Source organism: Patagioenas fasciata, chromosome 9 (genome assembly GCF_037038585.1).
Source record: "Patagioenas fasciata isolate bPatFas1 chromosome 9, bPatFas1.hap1, whole genome shotgun sequence".
Taxonomy (NCBI): Eukaryota; Metazoa; Chordata; class Aves; order Columbiformes; family Columbidae; genus Patagioenas; species Patagioenas fasciata.
In genome coordinates this window covers 20,222,121-20,241,732 of record NC_092528.1, presented here as the reverse complement: position 1 = coordinate 20,241,732, position 19,612 = coordinate 20,222,121, and the positions used below count along the sequence as shown (strand labels likewise).

At 38.3% G+C, this 19,612-nt stretch overlaps 1 protein-coding gene across 10 annotated transcripts in view; it reads right to left on the bottom strand.

The window, feature by feature from the left end:
* Nucleotides 1-19,612, bottom strand: part of NAALADL2 (N-acetylated alpha-linked acidic dipeptidase like 2) — a 444,279-nt gene that overhangs the window by 334,451 nt on the left and 90,216 nt on the right. For 7 of the 10 annotated variants that reach the window (XM_071812576.1, XM_071812575.1, XM_071812577.1 and 4 more), the window contains one exon: nucleotides 14,147-14,221. Coding sequence is in view for 3 of the 10 variants with exons in the window: in XM_065844994.2 (XP_065701066.1) it covers nucleotides 2,522-2,564 (43 nt within the window). In the remaining 7 variants the exon portion in view is untranslated. Of the gene's footprint in view, nucleotides 1-2,521; nucleotides 2,631-14,146; nucleotides 14,222-19,612 lie in introns of those variants that run through there. The other 3 variants (XM_065844994.2, XM_071812581.1, XM_071812582.1) reach the window with 1 other exon arrangement.

Below are 19,612 nucleotides of genomic sequence, written 5' to 3'. Positions count from 1 at the left end.
TCAGTTAGTTGCAGTGCATTTTTGAAGGGTTCTCAGTGTGCTCCCTTGAATCAACTGATGGCAAGCAGTCAAAGCCCCATTGTTTGAGGCTTTGCTCTTTTTGGTTGTCACACCCTGGCCACGAGCCTCCGCAGAAATGGAGGGCTGAAGCATTGACAGAAGTAGCAGAATAACAACAGAATCGAACCTAGAGCTAATTTATTCTCTGGGCTTACTGTACGTGGTGCAAAACAAAACTGCTGTGATGGCAGAGTGACCTTATATTCACTGACTGACCAGATGGCGAGAATTACTGACTTATGTAAGCCCCGAGCCTTCTCCACCATCTGACAGCTGTTTGGTGAAATCAAATAAAGGTGTCTGCGTCGTCTTTAGTGGACAAACCTAATCATCGCCAAGACCATTATGTCGTGTCCTTAGAAGAAAATGCTGCAGGGAAAGGCAAGGAGTGAACAGAACTGAAACCCTTGGATCCTCAAAAAGGCTGCAGAACCGCAGCACACAGGTAAAGCACAGCAAGGAGGTTTGTGCACCTGCTGCCCAGGTCGTATCTCTTTTGCTAATGAATAAGTGAAGCCAGCCCCCGGGGCTGTCAATCTGGGACCTTCAGTAATTCACACAAGCGCCAAGTTCCCTAAAAATAAATAACATGAAAAGAAATGCAAGTTGTCTGACTAGCAGTGGTTTTGACAGGTAATGTTAATTTTTCCACCTTTTTTTCCTTAAAAAAAAAAAAACCAACAAACCAGTTGAATCACCGATTATTTTGGACATTTTCTATAAACAAGCACATATGGAAATAACCCAGTACATCAGATTGATAGCAAATGAAAAAACTTATACTGGGAGTGTATATGTGTATGCCCAGAACATTTATCTTTAAAAAACAGTATTACTGTGCAGCCCTAATTCTTGTCTCATTTCTACTAACGCATATCAAGAGGAATTCCATTTGACTACGCTTATTTACACTAATAGAGAAAAGGCAAAAATTAAGTCAATCACAATCATGGTTCCCAAAAGACCTGTACAAAATACAACAGGCCTGAAAACTTTTTACATCAGTTGTATCAATATGATTTTATCAGCAGCAGTGAAATAGACCCTCACAGCATGAAAACTAAGATCAGAATTAGGCTGGATAGATTTCTGAACACCACACCCTGTAACCTCAAGTCAGATCCTGAATTAAGAAAGAAACAATGCCAATTCTCTCATTGCTGAGCCAGGAACAGCATTTAGACCTGTCCACTACTGATTACTGTTGCTTTTTTCAAAATTAACATGTGGATCAAAACTGAATTTGCGACTGCATGTTTTCCAGGTTGTATGTACATACTTATTAACACACACCAACAAAAAGAAAGCAGCAGAATAGAAGCTCTCCATGAACAAATCTGCTCTGGCATTACCAGAGTTATTTCCAATTAACACAGGTCTGAAACACATATCTGAATGCCAGTACAACATGGTTGTGCGTATAAAAAGAATAACTTCAAGGGAAAAATAGTAACACAGCTTCTCGTTGACTAGAAAGTTACCTTTTCGGCTCTCAGAAAATCATTTGCAAATTTCACAATAGCTTGAGGATTCTTGCAAAACGCATAATAGATACAAAGCTTCATCCCTTGCTGGTATGAAAAGCATGAAAAAGAGGCCAGGATGAAACCGATAAATGTAAGCGAAAGAAAAACACGGGTTGAATATCAGGGGAAAAAAACACTGAATGCTAAGATGATAAAATAATGGAATAATTCCTCAGAAGATAATATTTCCTGGGATGGTAAAACCATCAGAAGAAAAAAAGGGCTACTGGGAAAACATTCTTTCTCAAAGCAAAAATTTGACATTAATGTTGTAAAAGAAGGACTAAGTAAGATTTATGAACTGTTGCATTCAGGTTTCTACTGAAAATTTAAAACACCTAGGACAGAATGTTCTGTTCTTACATTTAGTCACACAAGTGCTTACAAGGGCTATTTCGTATGTGTTGGTGTTACCCTAGCACAGCTCACAGAAGGAAAAAAAACGGGCAACAACCTGGAATAACCCAAGAATGCCAATTGGAAAGAATATCATCTTTATGCATCTACCACGGCCTGTTCCTATGCAACAGGTACTCAATTTGCGCAAAACAGTTGTGCAAAGCATTTCCTATCCAAAAATTATTTCCAGCAGACTGAAATACTTCACAGAATGGTAACCTCACCTTCCACAAATCACCTTAAGTTTAAAGCAACCTTTGTTGACAACACAGTGCCGAATGCCTGCGTGGATCTTCCACATCTTCCCTTACCCTCCAATTCATGCAGTGTTTTTTTAAAAGCAATCTATTGCTGAGATGAGGGATGTGGATTTCCTCCTTTCCCCAAAACACACGCACATGCAAAAACACGTCCCCTTGCGTGGACACGCAGCACACGCTGCAACAGCCGACAGCAAAACAAGCTCCCACATGCAGGGACTGACAATGCCCCAAACCTCCAAACAGCTCAGCATTTTGCAGGTTGCATGTGCTTACCTTGTTGGGACGGACTTGGAACACCAGACTCATTCTCTCCCATTTCTAGAAAACTACAAACTCCCCCGCGTAAGAAAGCAAGCTGTTCTATCAAGTTGACTCGGTTGCTGTGCAAGTTTTGACCTCCCGACTTTCAACTGTAGCACGGTAACCGTATGCCTGACTTTCTTCTGTGAATAATTAGCATCCTGCTTCCTGAGCTACCTGGGCTTGCCTGACCTGTTTCTCTATAAACTGACATCATACCCTTTGATCTCCCTTTGATTAACATGTGCTTCAGGCAAGGCTGCTTTGTCTTCTCCTGGACTCTCCCGCTCCCTTGTTCCCCACCCTTGCCTTTCACTTTCACGCCGATAGTGATCTGAAGAATGTTCCTCCTTCCACAGCAGGTGTTTTAGTCAAAATGCCAACAGAAAGTTTGTAACTGATTTTAAAGATCCTCTGAGTTTGCACTTCATAGGAAAATTAAACGATAACCATCAAGCCAGTCTCCGCAGGACGGAAACTCTGCAGCCACAGCCCTCCACCACGGAGAACAAGCACCGCCGCAGATGCAGTGCCCCTTGGCAAAACCTTTGCAAAAACCTCAAAACCAAATCCACCCTTTCCCTGTCTTTCACAAAGGTTACCTCCAAGGAAAACGCTTCACTTGAACACTGTAATTTTGAGATTGTTTTGACTATGTAACAGAAAGGGCTTATAAACAAAACAAAAGGTTATTTTGCTTCTCTTTCCCTCTTTCTCCAGCCCAAGGACACAAACTTTTAAGATAATCTTATCCGGCCAGACTTCAAGTTGAGTTCCAAGAAAATATTTGCTCTTTTCTGCTGGGGAAATCAAATAACAGGTGTCTGATACATTTGTGATCAATTTGTTGAACAAGTGCACCTGTCTCTCTGCCTACAACGTTAGTTTTATTTTAACATTTACATTTGGAGCTGCCAATGACAAAAATCAAAGAGAAGCCACAGCACTATTTTAAAAGAACAAACAATGAAAAATTGAAAGAGCTAAGTAGCTCTTAAAATGTTAACCTGTATCTGGCTACATTCAAAATGGTCTAAACAATAGCATTAGAATTTTTAAATCCAGTATAAAAATAAGTATTTTTAAAACTAAATTGTACTGCATTTTTCTCTCCTGTTTTTAAAGCACTGAAATAATTATTTATTAGAACAGAGAGGCAGGGAAAAAAATGATGATAAGCGTTTCAAGGTAATTCAGGCTAGGTAGAGTGTACCTTTAAAGTAGAATTTCTGAAACAGACTATGCTAATTCTAACATAAGTCTTATTTAGGAATAAGAATATCCCCCCAGACAGTAACACTTCTCAAGATAATCTTCACACAGGCAGAATAAAAAAATATTTGTGTCCTTTAGCAACTCACTCTCAATTTTTTCTGCGCACATTAAGCACCTTCCTCATCCTCACACACCACCAGCTTTTAGCCATGTTTAAACGTCGGAGCTTTGTCACAGAAGGTAAATCAGACATCCCAATCCTGAATCATCTGAATGGTGAATTCCAAAACACCTTCTTACTTGGTTCACAAGAAAAAGCTCACGCTTTATACTTCCCTGATGATCAGATTAGTTGGGTTAAATTGACTGTTCAGTCAGAAAAGGCTTTTACCAAGAAAGAAAAGAAAAAAGCAAAATGAACTTTTATGTTTGAAAAAATCAGCCTTTCATTATTTTATTTGTTAGTTTAGCTGAGCTTTTGCTGGGTTTTTTTCCCCATAATCCTCAATCTCAGCTCATGGCCCAAATTTTGCAGCAAATGGTTCCTGCATTTCACCAGGCTCATCCCTCCCAGAGTCCCAGTTTAGTGCCAAGGAACTGAAGCTGCCCTTGGTTGGTTCAGAGTCAGCGTGGAAGGAGAGACTCCAGCAGACATTGGGAATCTCCCCAGCTGCACAGCAGACACCAGTAACTTCCAGTTCCAATGCTGAACATCATCTTCAATTAATTTACCAAGTTTCCACTTGAAAGTATGAATGAAACATTCAACTGAAACCTCCATTTAGTGGATGGAGGTCTTTTTCAGCTCAGTTTTAATGCAGCTTCCTCTACTGCACGACAGAGACTAAATTATTTTTGTGTGAAGAAACAATGCATAACCTAGAACTTTGCTGGCTTTGAGACTATTTGAAAAGTGACAAAGCAAAGTGGCTTTTCCTGGAAGTATCCAGTAGTACAGTTAATGAAATGAGCTTGCAAGAGTGGACACTGAGCCTTTACTGAAGGATCTATGTCTATTCCTGCTTTTCAAACAGGTCGCTAATACTAAAGGAGATCTGCACCATCATCCTGAAGCTCAAAGCTGACAGAAGGCACGTAAAACAGGATAAGGAAAATATTTAGGTACTGAACTTTATCTCAGCTCTCAAACAAGGTCACTATGGCAAGTGCATCACTTACTAGTATTTTGATTTTTGAACTGATACCCATGTTAGAGGTAACCCTTCTTTGGGATAGTAGAGGAGCCCACACAGAAGCTCCTCCTTCACCATCAAACTTTGGGTTTGTGATGAGATTTAGTGCTGAGTTTCTATATTCAAACAAACTTGAGTTGCTCTATATTTATAAGACATAACTAAGAAAACCAAGTTTATCTGTCAATGAAGTTCTGCAGTGCTAAGCAAAATATATTTGGTAATTAACTGATGAGATAGAAATATCTAAAGTATTTCTGCCCTCTTCAAACACAAACTGTCCATCTCTTGAAAGACAGAAATCCTTAAATATCCTACATTATTATAACTTCTAAACACAGAAGAAATAATAATGTTTACTTTTTACCTTCAATTCTCTAAGTTCCTCCCACATATAGAGCAAGCTACGATCCTCAAAGAAAACAGAAGTCTAAGGCAACAAAAATAAGTATTCTTCTTCACTACTGAGTACCACCACTTTCCTTAAAGAGTCAGATTCTGATTTTAGGCTTTTAGCACATACAGAAGTATTTTGTAGTTTAAGCTTTAGCATTTTATCACATCACCTTCTGGTAACTCTTCAATATTTTTAAGAATTCAAGAGATGACAGTGATAGTACTGAAAATATTTCTTTCCTCTGAAATGAAGCTTGCAAGTGGGAATAGTGGAAAAAGGACTGAAACTCAAGATATTTCACGCTTCCTGTTCCAACAATGACTGATTGTGAGAAATGGCTGGCTTGGTTTTATGTTCCCCTAAAACTGTTTGTTGTGCCCACTTGCATGCAATGATTCAAATGGAGTGCTTTCCAAAGGAGGAACTCTTAAATTCATTCACTCTCTCTAGAAATATCCGAATGTGAAAATGCAGTGGTTTTGTTCTGCTCCCAGAAGAAAATAAAAAGTTATTCTGTATATATACAGTACAGTAACTACAATGTTTCTTGATTCTAAGCAGTGCATTTGACGGACAATGAATGGAAATAGAATTTCATTATGACAGTGATTCTACAAAAGAAAAAAGGTACATCTTACATAGAGCCATGCCAAACAGACCTCTGTGTCATACTGCGAACATCAAGGATGACTACAACCCTACCTACATTCAATGTCACTAGAAAGAGAGTGTTCTCCACCAATGGTGAAAAAACTTGCCAGAGGATATGAATATTGTCACAAGTTTTCTAGGATAGCCTTGCAAACGTAGAGAGGCCCCAACAACTGAAAGCCTTCAGGAAAGCAAAGGTTTCCTCTAAGTGCTGGACAAATTGCATTCAAGACTCTCACTTCTACTCAAGAACCCAGATACTTTATAGAATTAATGCAAGAAAGTAATATCAACAGCTAATAGTTGCTGTCATTGTTTATTGGCACCGTGTTTCAAACTCCCAGGTGTATTATGCTACGTACTCTATAAATGTAATAGGAAGACATGTCAGGGCTTTTTTCCTTAAAGAATACTTTCAACGTTTTGAAAGTGCAAATAACAAGGTATGCTTACTACATGTGAAATAGCACAGGTGATACAAATCGTAACTATAACTGAAATGCAAGCACTGGGAATTTGCAGAGTTGTTTTGCATAAATCTCTAAGCTGACTCTGTGGTCCAGTCTCTGTGAAAGTTTGCCAGCAGACAACCAAGTGTTTTGAAGTTTATCACAGAAGAGAAACAGTGCACAGAGATTTATGTAGTGGCTACCTGTCTAGCACCACAGATTGACATTTTTCCCATGATAAAATAACAAATATTTCACCTTCAACAATGGCAGGAGCGCTCGGAGAAAAGGGGCAGTGCCAATCCTCTCTCCCTCACAAAAACAGCGGGGCAGATACTGATGTTCAGGTTTTTAATATTGTTGGTGTTTGGGATCTCCCTTCTCCCTTGCTGAATGAGAAAATCTCATGCCAAGGGAATTTATTAGTATGAAGAAGAAAACAAGGTTCAAAACATCCATGGAGTTTTCATTAATTTTTGTAGTTTTGTTAATAATGCATACATTACTTTTTTGCAATACTTGAATTATGGATAATTGTTATGTCTCTCTGAGACCTATCAGTCCTGAAATGACTGACAAACAGAACACAGTAGAGAAGGATCTAAGACTACAGTTCAGTTTCTGACCCCATTTCATAGCTTTATGATCATAAGAAAAATAACATCTCTCTCTCCACTCTCAAAGCTCTGATTTGGAAAGCTAAAACAAGAAAAAAATCGACAGCTTTCCCCAACAGAGGTATTAGTCCCTCCACAGAAAACAGGTGGCTTTGTCAAAATGTCATTTCTACAGTTACTTTAAATATCTTTTTCTAATCAGTTCCTGTTCCTCCCGTTCATTCACGCAGCTTTAGCTACCAAACCTCAAAAAATGTTGGCAATCAAAATCAGCAGTGGCCTCCTAATTCACTTCTAGTGTTTTTACAGTCCCTACTTAATGAAACCATAAATGAGTCTTCAGAAAACACATAACAACTCAAGCTGACTTCAGCAGCTGAAAGATGACTCCACAGAAGCCAAAGCTCCACACACATTAGTTTGAAGTCAGTTTGTACAAGACAGAAAAAAAGAACTAGCTTCTCCTTTTTCTTTCTTCTAATTTGGTCTTTTCAGTATTAAACAAAAACAAATTATGCAACAAGTATAAAGATCTCATGCATGGAAGACGATACTTTATAATCTGGGCCTGCAAATTATACTAATGCAGAGTGTATAAGATCTAGTAAAAAGGGTAACAATTTCACTGCCCTTCAGTGCACTTGACTATTTATAAAAGCAGTGGAATTAAACGAGTGCTTTTTAAAGATGCTGTTTGTTTTACTTAAAAATTGCTGCAAGATTTATTTCTACCACCCCTGCTTTTGATGAATCTTGTAGTTATAATTGAAAGCAAAGGATAAATTGAATGACAGAAGTAAGCAGCTTAAAAAAAAAGGAAAGCAAGAGCAAGGGAATGAAAAATGTTTCTCTAATATTTGTCGGCAAGAGAGTTAATGCTATAAATGCTAACTAATACTCAACTCCATCTTGCACAACTAAGAAGTAAATCTTACTATTCTAAGACCACATTAGGAAGCACAGAGCCTAAAAACCTGATACAGGGGATCAAAAGCTGATCAGCTTTAAAAAAAGAAATTCACCATTTAATCCACCCTCTTCCTTTTGGAGAACGCACTTTTTAACACACAGAAATGAGTGCTCTTGTGTTCAGATTTCAGCAAGATGAACACTCATCTCTAGATATATCTCACACTGCTGGGAAGAGTTGTGGTTTAAGTAGGTCAGCTTGCATTCCCAGCCACATATGGTGACTTTTGTAACAAACATAGAGTATAAAATGCAGTGATTTAATATGGAGAGGGATTGTCAAGCTAATGAAGACCTGGACTCTAAAGTATCTTCTACGCCAGCTAATGCAGAAGAGTCAAGAAGAATCTTGTGCGTGAATTTTCAGTCACTGAAGATTGTTCCAACAGAAGAGCTGCAATGTATATATGTATATATAGTGATATATACGTGTATGTATAATATATCTTATAGAGAAGCAATGTTATGCTAACAAATTACCTCACTTTGTGGGACTTGCCCGTACAGCAAGACAGCTATTCACTGCAATACACACATCCCATCGGGTGCTACGAGTTGGGAACCAGCTTCCTCCTGAATCAAGTAAAGACACAAAACCCAGCTCTGTTCTGCCGTCAGCCAGGCTGAACGGGGAGTTTCTGCACAGGAGGTCTGACAAATGCTTTTGAAGCATACACACCTATTGACAAACAAGGGGGCATGCTGACAAAAAGCTGTCACTCAGGTGATATTCCTACACCCACTTCTTGCTTTTTTTATAGCCAGTAGACTCGCTGCCTCCTTGTGATAGTTGTGGTCTTCTTCTGAATCTATGACAAGTTGATTCAGTTCACTAATCCCACAGTTTCACCAGCAGAAAGCTACCCAGTTTTCCCTACCACTTCTCAGTTTTCTGCTACTTAAAAAATGTTAAGCAGCCCACGAAGGAGCAGAGAACAAGGGAATAAGACAGCTTTTTTGGTTGCCGACAAGCTGTTAGGTGAGCGCAGCCTCCTTGATCAGCTGCACACTGCAGTAGGCACATATACATGTGTACATGCCACCCAAGCTCAGCGCACCCGCAATTTACCATCTCCTCCTCTCCAGTGAGACACTTGCACATCACATCTGCTTACAACCCTCTGCAGATAAAGCACACCTCATTAGTCTGTAGTAAAGCACATCTCATTAGTTTTTAACAACTACTCTGCAAAATCAGATGGGTGGGTGACACTGCACTTGGACTGTACAAATTGGGGCTCAGATTCTGGACCGGCTTCTTGGACAGCAGGGCACATCCATCACATTGGAATTGTGCTTCAGACTGATTAATGCTTCCTTTGTTCCAAACTAGTTTGTTCAATTATTTAATGTAACTAACTCCCTATATAAAGCCTTTCTAGTATGGAATAACACTCTTTATTGTTGTTTGCACCTCTGAAATATCTAAGCATTATCCTAACAAACAGAATGAGCTGTATTTTTCCAGAGAGAGTAAAGGCAGCAAAATCTTATCCTCCCCAACTGAGAGGAGAAAAAAAAAAAAAAAAGATAAATGATTTTTAGATTAGCATTTCCATTTCTCTCCAAATCTGCAATAAAGTTTTATTTTTCCCAATTCTAGTTTCAGTGAGGTACTTTTAGAAAACACAGATGTTGGCTTTGTGTTTACTGGGATGCAGTTATTGCATTGCTTAATGTATTTTCATTTTTTTAATACAGAATCAACATAGGAAATGAGATCTAAAATATATTACCCATGCCCTTTTTTACCTGCTTACACACCACACACTTGTTTCATATGCTTTAATCAATAAATTGTCTCCGTTTCTCAGACAGTGTATTATGTAAGGTAAATAAAACAGCATAGAAGCCAAAATGAAGGATGAGAAGTTACTTCTGTGCCCACAATTAAGGAATCAAACTCTTGCTTTCAAACACTGCTCATGGTACATAAGAAAATCTTTTAACTCTTGCCTGCCCTGGGTTGTTCCTTCCATGACTTTTGGGTCCCATAAGAAGAGCAAAAACACAACAGAAATCACTATGGTATGAGGTAGAAGAACAACACTACAGAAAACACAAAAACCCATGCAAAAATACGTTGAAAGTCTCACATCTGGTTGACTTAAAGCATCATTTTAAAGCAGAACTTACACAGTTTAAATTTTAACCAATGTTCCAATGTAACCAATGTGTTAATCTATTAGTAGTACTGAAATTTCATAAGACATCACGTATTCCAACAGAACACTGAAATAACATATTCCACTTGCACTCCTTACAAAAGTTGGCAAGTGAGTATTTGCCAGTTCAAAATTATTTAATTTGGCTGCAAATAAAAGAACATTTGGACAGTTGTGGAGGGTTTTTTTGTTGTTTGTTTTTTTTTCAACAGCATTGCACAGTACAGAGAAACTACTATAATGTTTTTGAAAACTCACTGATCTTTACTCATTTTCTTGGTTCAATTATAATAACTTTTAAGGTGTTTTTCTTTTTTTTGTCTCAGAATCTATTATAGGAGGGTAAATAGCCAATAATTTGGACATCTTAGTAATGAAGACAGATACATCAATCTTAAATTTGTAATCTCTTCCTTCATTGATACAGTAGATTAAAGCACAAGCTCAAACACTTGGATCCAAGCTTCTGTAATACTAATGCAATATGCAGTTCCTTGAATCATGCCAGTTATGTTCAAGTTAACGTAGCTGTACCAGCAGGCACTTAATTGTGCAGATGATGTGAAAGAACAATCTTATCTACACATCAAAGTTGCCCTTAATAGTACAAGTTACCATGAAATACAATCCAGAACAGTTCACCAAAACCTTTCCATGAATCATCATAAGTTACAATACATTTCTCAATACCCTGTAGCAAACTTGGGGTTTCTAATGTAAGTATAAACCATTAAAAAGATAAATAGTAAGTCAGAAGCTACTGCTTGCAACATGAAGAATGAAGGTGAAAGACCATTTTGTTAATGACAATTGCCTTAAGGCTTTGGCTATACAAATTGAAACATTTTAAACCTTTCACCTGAGTTATCTCCAGTTTCAAGGAAGTAATTCTACACAGTTGGCTGCTGCTATCTTGCCTCTGTGTGTTTGCACGTGGACAGAGAGAGAATAGACTGTGCAAAAAAAGTTAAATGAAAACACTGATTTTGGCCTAGATTATTCAAAGTCTGATAATTACAAAGTACCCACTAAAAAATAATGGATTTGTTTGCATTTCCATATAAACACACTATATTTAGACAGCTGGTCAGATTTCACAGCATGCCAAATGCTCTAAAAAGATACATCCTTAACAACAACTACTAACAAAAACACTGAACCCAACAAGAAAAGATGGAAGCAAGCATTTTGCAAATGACAACTGCTCTTACTAGTACGAGAGATGTGGGTTTCCTACTTTTAAGAATTCCCAAGGTAATACAATTACAGATGTGCTTATGCTTTAATCTCATTTTTTTTCCTGGTGGAAGAACAATTGTTCAGCAATTCAAAACAAGAACCTAACCTGCTTCCTATAGCTTTGACCTATCATTAGGCAATAAAGTCATTCTTGAGACCTGAAAGCGATAAAACAGTTACTTCTCTGGCAAAATCAAACATAGACACAACACCGGATCATGCAGCCTGAGTCTGAAAGCCAGTTGTAACTTTGTCCTTAATAAACACATGCACAGAAAAGAGGTTACTAGTTCAATGTTGACTTAACTATGACCACATTCACGTGGTCACGTCAATCCACTTTTCTAAAAAGGCCTTTTAGAGAACATCACGTTACTGATGGCCACCCTTCATCTCCCTGGTGACACAGCACCTCTGCACAACCACACCAGCAAAAAGACATCTATAGCTCATACTGACACCCATTTTCAAAATTCATGTGAATTGTTCTAAGAACAACTTCTACAAGGTCAAGCCTGTCACACCCCTCAGTGCACACACTGTTCACTGCCTGATATTATACCACAGTAACAGGGGAAACAAAGTAGATGTGTCATTTCATAACCGTGTTTCAACCACAGAAAAAGACAATATTCTTGAGATTGCAATTATAACATAAACCAAGTGTGTTGACAGTCATTTTTAGAGGGCTCTAGGACTAAGAAAATATAACTTTACCTCAAATTAGATCTAAGAGCTTGCAATTCTAGGCAAAGTTCTTACTAAATATTACTCTTGTCCTGAAATAACCGCATGGGACAGCATTCACATCTTTTATTCCTTTAACTAGAATGCTTGATTTGCTTCCATTCTTCTTGTGTTTCTTTTTAAAATAATGAAATACATAAGAGACAAAAGACGTAATATACAAATATAACCCAGCGATGTTACATATTAAGAACTAAGTATGCAAAAATGCAGGAGCTGGTCCTCGTGAGCTCAAGAGACAAGGAAACAGTCAACTCCTATGTACTGACAGGGGATCTCAGCCCATCCTCCCCATGTTGCCAGGCAACCATTCCTGTATCCTTTGCTGTATTCATTAGCCATTAACCACCATCAGGCTCCTTTTCTCCCTCACACAGGCTCCCACTCTCATAGATATATGAAGGGGAGGGGAAAATTAAACAAGATTGCTTCCTTTCTGATCAAAAGTAACATTCTGAGTTTTAAGAGCTAATAGATTTTTGCCAATTCGTACAATTGATATAATTGCTTTGTAGTGAAAGATGTAGCATGATTATAAGGTACAGTTCTTTTAGTAAGAGGGCTCTGTTAAAAGTCGACATTAATAGAAACCTTCTGAAATGCCTATTATTAGACAGTGATGATCTCACACTGACAGTATTAAGGTGTCCTTTTTATTTGTAAAAAAATAAAATAACAGATGACAGCTCTTTAACTCCAGAAGAATCGCATTCAACATGAGGAAACACTATTTTAAAACTTGTCAAGATAAATAAACACACATTGATCTCAGAAGTAGAAACGTATTATCTTTAATGTATTCCATGGAAACAGAGCAATACTTCAACCACTGGAGATACTGACCTATGTCCCAACCAGCCGTTTCCCTGCCTGCCCATCCTCAAGCTACAGTTAACTTCTACTCGGGGCACTAGCAGGGAAGTTCCACAGCCATAACCTGAACAAGATGATGAAAAGAAGATGAAAACTCTTGCCCTCCCCAGTTCCAGCTTAGCTTCAGCCAGAACAGCTCTCACCCAGCTCAAGCACCCATGATGGCACAGAGCAGTGGCAGGGCCAGGACAGAGGAGAACATATCACTCTTTCAGCTGAATGTCTTACTCATATAGCCTTAATATTACCCACGGAATAACCCTGTAACACATTCCTGATATTTCAGTGTCCCGTTATTTTGTTAGTTGAAGAATGAAGTTGAATAGAACTTCTCAAGTCAAGAAAATATAATAATTATTTGTTGCAATGATTCCACAAACAAAACAAGCTTGCCACATCTTACCACAGAACACAGTAAGTTAAACAATTCTGGAAGAGAAAGACTAAAAATGTGCAGTGTTACAGGATACATTTTCCATATAGATAAGAAATCAAAGCATATACACACATAATGAAAGCTGTAGACTGCTGAAAATTAGTCTCTGGCTTGACTATTAATTTCCTACAGATATTTAATTATCACTTCGTCATTTTCACTGCCTTGCTCTCTGTACCAGGAGTATGGTACCATGAAAGTAAAATAAAGATGAACAAAAATGTGAATTCTAGCAATTTTGTTTGCAACTGAGCTCATGAAATGCATAAGCTAGAGTTGTAACCTGAGTTTCAATTATTTATACTTTGCTGCCTTTGTAATTTCACATTTTCCATTCAATTATAGTGATCTCTCCTTCATATGCATATTCAATTTTCAGACAAAACCAGATACTTGCCAAAGCAGTATGTAAGACATAAGCATTCATGCCACTGACTGTCATTTTGTTTAATTGCTGAAGCCTACTCCAAATTACCAGCTCATGCTCACACTTTATTTTGATTAAATATTAAGTTTTGCAACTTAACTCCTTGCAATGTTTACTTACTTTCTTCTGAGCACATAATATCCTCACATTTCTTTGAAACAGAACAATTAAGTTGAGAAGAAAAGTTAGAGTAAGTGTTTGATACATTTTTTTCATTTACCTTAAAGCAAAGATGGGATCAGTTTGCTGGTTTTTCACGAAGGCATATTTTCAATCTGGCCTCTATGTTAATTCTCTGCAAAAGAGGAACATATCACATTGTATAACACCATTCATAGAAACAGAAATCTAACCATTTGCACTTATGCAACTTGTATATATAGAGGATGCATTTTCCTGACACAGCAGCAAAATAGATTGTATTTTTAAACATGCTGGTACTTATGAAGTATTTTTCTCATCTAAAGAAACAAGGTGACTGCCTAAAATGTCAAAACCAATGCCCTCGCATCCAGCAAGGTCTGGTTCATGAAGCAGCAGGTTCATATGCAGAGCACCTGTGGTGGTGGTTCTGCTCTACTACAAAACACTGGACAATAAACAATTGTCTTGCTTATCCATCAGTAAAGTATAAATGTTCCTTAGCAAGAAAGAAAAAGTATGAGCTGATATTCTAATCATTTCATTTTTTTCACCTATTTCACACCAGCAATCTCATTATCATCCACATAGATCTCCCTCCTCCTTTAATGAAATGTAAAAGTCCCCAATATGTTCCTTCCCCAAGCAAAACAAGGTAGCTCTGTACATGTTTAAAAGGTCTCTGAGTATATCACTGCAGTTCGGTACTAATCAAAGATTGTTATAAAAATTCTACAGATAACTCCACTAGCAACCCTTCATTGCTGCACTACATAAATTATAAAATGAAGCCAAAAAAAGGGATCAATAGTAACCAAGTTGTGCCATTATAATTTTCTATAAACACAATCACATTGGGGCAACAAAGAAGTAATTTTGAAAAAAAAAAAAAGAGAAAAAAATAAAGAACACACACGCTGAAGCTGCTTTTCTGAACCATCCCATCAATATCCACAATGCAAAACCCACGGAGCTCCTCCAAAGCTCCTCCAACACTCCATGTGTACAACCACAGCCAGCACTAATCCCAACAAACAAATAACGCAGCGCACTAGAGGGAATGCAGTTTCCAGCTCCCAAACATTAGGCTTTCCTATACATTTTACTGATCCAACATAATGGCTGTAGTCGCCATGTTGAAACAGTGTTCCCCTTATGCAGTTATGAAGGTGGGAAAGAGCTTTACATCTTTTCCTAGCTATTCATTTAGAAGTCTGACCAAAGTTATCCTTTAAATAATGAGGAGAATAAAAGCTAGAAAAGAAAACTAAAAAGCCATGTTTGGATTTGTCATCCAGAGGGAAATGCTCAAAAAACAGCCAACCACCACCACCGATAGTACTTTAACTATTCATACTTCAGTTTCTGTTGTAATTGCCTTCAAGGTAACCCTGTAGAGTCACAGTTCAGACAAACAGAAGAGGAACACCAGGAGGAATGTCCTTTATCAATACAGATTTGAACTCTGTCATTGACATGTAAAACAATTTGGCCTGGGAGAAGCCTAAGAAATCACCTGGTTCAACACCCCATTTAAAGCAGGAATAACACCAACATTAGATCAGGACGCTCAGGGCCTTGTACTGTCAAGTAAAACTAAGAGGAAAATGTCAGTCCCAAAGTAGAATTATGTTTTGCCCTTCCAAGACCGGTTCCCCTTTCACAAAGACAGCTGACAATGAACTGCAGGAAAGCAGCAAAAATTTAAAATTAAGTAAGGATGGATTTACTGAGTTCCAATACAATATTGAACTATATTTTTGCAAAACAACAGCTTTAAACTATACAAGTGCAAGTAAACACGTCTCACAGTTACAGTCTTACTGGACAAGTTAAAGGGGTGAGGGGGAGTAAAAGCAGCTCTTTCCCAGGACCAGAAAATGACTTATTTGCTTATAGATCTCAGATAAAAGCTCCATGTTAAAACATTTTAGCTGTCTTACAGTTTTATTGCTCAAAAGATGAACTATGAGATTAAATCCAACTTTCTATTAAGCTCTAGAGACAGCTACCTGCCATCCAGTTCATAAGACTTTAGGGTTTGGACATCAGTAGTAGATACTGAATATATGAGGGAAGCATTTCAAAAATGCATTAATACTAATAGGACTTAAATATGTGTATCAAGGGAAAAATAGCTGCTAAGTTACGATACTACTCAGTGATCCAGAGGTACAGAAAGAAGCCAACTGTACAGTTCCAGAGAATTCTAAAAGATTCTCCTAAATCCGCCCATTTAGAAGAATCTCTGGTTTCTTCTAAGCATCCACTGGGAAGAAAAAGGGAAAACAAAACAAAAATGGTCAAAGCATAAACTAATCCAACTCAAAGATTTTTGTCTTTTACCACTTTTAAGAAGAAGTGCTGGTACAAATTTAGTAGACACAAATATGTTAATCGAAAACCAGAGGAAAAAACGACACAGTTCTCTTCACAAAAAATCAACAGGTTATAGTTTTGTCCAATCTTCTGCATTTAGACAGTCACAACATTATTTCAAACATGCAGAACATTTGAAGGTTTTTCCGTCACACCCCTGCATCTTTGGGATATGTAGGTAAAAAGGGGACAATACGATTTGTCCATTTACGTAGTAACAACAAAGATTCAGGACCAGGGAACTGGGGGTGGGAGGCAAGGTCATGTTTTAGTTTTCCCTTTTACTATATAGAGACATTTATTTCACTACTGGCCACCTTCCTGTGTTGGAAGGACTACATTCATAATATACTTTAGTACGTTTTGTCCATGTCATCTGTATCTTCAACTTCTAAGCAGCTAGAAAAAGTAGAGATGATGACTCTGAAGTAATATAAGTAGGCAAGAGCATTAGCCCAAGGAAAAAAGCCTGTTCACAAATCTTGCAGAATTTTTTCACTCCTTGGCAAAGTTTATATTCAAGAAGATAAGTACTTTTTCTAGGAGAGAATATTACAAATTACAACAGAAATCTCATTTGACTTAAAATCATAATTCCTGTGTTTCACATGAGGCTCAGAAATCAGTGGGTAGAGAAAGGAGGGAGGAACACAACAGCTAACGGATTAGATGTTGTCACTTATGATCCATTGTCACAGTTTCTCAGATTATGAAAATGAAATTTTCCCAGTAGTACATTTTATGCTTGACAGATTACAGATTGGTTTACACATTCAAAAATGTGAGCTCAGATTTCACGAAAGTTCAGGTCTTCTGAGACCAGCATTCATTATGTGGTTTGACACGAGCCAAGAGAAACATTCAACAAGACAATGCCAGAGACACTTCCAGGCAATGAAATGGGTGAAGTCACAACGTCCTTAATGATCACTTCAGCAAGCCTGAATCTAACACTTTTTCCTTGACTATACAGCTGGCTCAGAAAGGTCATTAGACTATTATATTCACCGTTATGTAGAGCAGCACTATACACATGCAAAGTTTCTATAGCAACACTTTCTTAATTCACTCTTTAAGCAAAACACCAATTAGCTTTTTATTATAGCCAATTAAAAAAATCTGCACACTAATTGACAACCTCTCTACTCAAAATTTAAGCTTATGCAAAAGAAAATTGCAGTCAAATTTTCTGTGGTAATAGCTTACTTCCTATTCTTCCTCCTTAACAGAACAGTGAGTTATTCTTGATAGGGGCTGAACATTTATTTTCAATCTAAAACGTTTAGACACACAAAAGTAACCTATCCTGGCATGCCTTAAATCTTTGTAGAGTCTGAAGATTACAGGTTTCCAAAAGGCAAGCGAAATGTAATCAACTGACTTATTTCTGCATTGCAGGAAATTGGGCATAGGCCTATGCACCTGGAGATCATGCAAGAGGCAGCCAGCAAAACATTTCTCTCTGACTACTGAAGCATGTTGAGCCAAGGGAGAGAGATGGTAAGAAAACAGTAATAAAAGTCAAATTTGGTAGGGCATCCAAGACATATTCATTTGCTTCTTAACACTTGATTTTTTTTTCAGATGTCTTCTATGCAGCTGTTTATGACAGCTTCTTTGTATGCCACTTCAAGTAGCAAATATCAAGATATATTAGTCAGAAAACAGTGAGCACAATATAAAAAGAAGCACATCATGATGCAGACTATCAGGAGAAGTAATCAACAACAAAAGCTAAACTGTCTTTCTCAGTGAGACGTTCTGCAGGAAGCTGAACAGAAAACATCATTCCCTCACAGTTCTTCCATGTGAGATTCACCTTACTAATAAATAAATAAATACACACAGAACAAAGTAGCAGATGGCTCCTCTGACAAGCTTGGCAAGCCCCAATCAAGAATTAATGGTACTTGAGGTATCAGTAGGTCTGCTCATTCTTCAGGACAATCTACAGAAACTACTTCTAATCTCACCATGTTATTTACTACACCACCTTATACTGCATTATTAGTACATAAACTTAAGGTGTCTGACAAGTTACGTGGCGACACAACAGCAGTAACCGCAAGTGTCTCCCTTGAAAGGCTGATGAAAAGAAAGAAGGGTTAGAGTGGTCTTTTAATCCTACCACCATAAAGGAGAGAGCAAAGTATCCCACATGTGGAAGAGACCCTGGAGATACAGAAGTTGCTGCAGCAAGAGAAGACCATATGCTGCAAAGTCAATGGGACCTGGAGTACATCGGTAAGCAAGGACACCGTAGGCAAGGGACTAGGGTTAAGCAGCACAGCTACAGGTTTTTATTCTTGGTGGGGTTTTTTTAGAGAGGTAAAGCTCCCAAACACAGCTCCCTGAATCGCCAGAAAATGGCAGCACATTCAAGCTCAAGTCCTTCCAAGTGCAAAGTCCCACTACCAGATGCACAGCGCTACCTCCTGCAGAGAGACTGTCTAATCCAAGACACAGTACCCACTGTTACACACGGAGTAAGTACCAATTGAAACTAATGTCATCATCTGTAGTCCAAAGGCTTGGAAGATTTTTCCTGTAGGAAACCCCTGCTACCAGCACCTCACCAAAATGTCACAGCTCTCTTCAGTGTGTGCATCTCCCTGCTCTGCCCTCAAATGGAACAGAGTGACCCATGTCCCAGCACAAGACCTGTCGGCCACAGTACTGCAGTAGCGAGTACTTGAGAGTACTCAAGCAAAGAAATTAGCCTTTTTCTCCTTTTTCTTCTTTTTTTTTTTTAAGCTTTCGGCATTGGCATTTCAAGCCATTTAATATTTCAGCAAGTGGGTCTACCCTGCCAGTTCTAAGCATCGTACACACACAGCGTACTTCAGGAGAAGGTTTATGGCAAAGTTTAAAGGCAGGTGGTAATGGCAGAGCTATTATTTAGCAGCAGTCAGGATTGCCTTCAGCTGCTCTCCATGAACCTGCATTCCCAGTATCAGCAAGGCTCCACACTGGTAACAGACACTTTTCAGATACATCACTAGGTATCTCTTTCTTACTTTCTTTGCCAATTTGCTCCCTGTCCAGTCAGGCTGCCCTGAACAGCCACATCCATGTGGTTGGGCAGGTGGTGTGTGACATGAAAACCCTTGTGGGAGTGAAACAACAGATATTATTTCTGGCAGCCTCATCCCTGCCAAGAAAACAC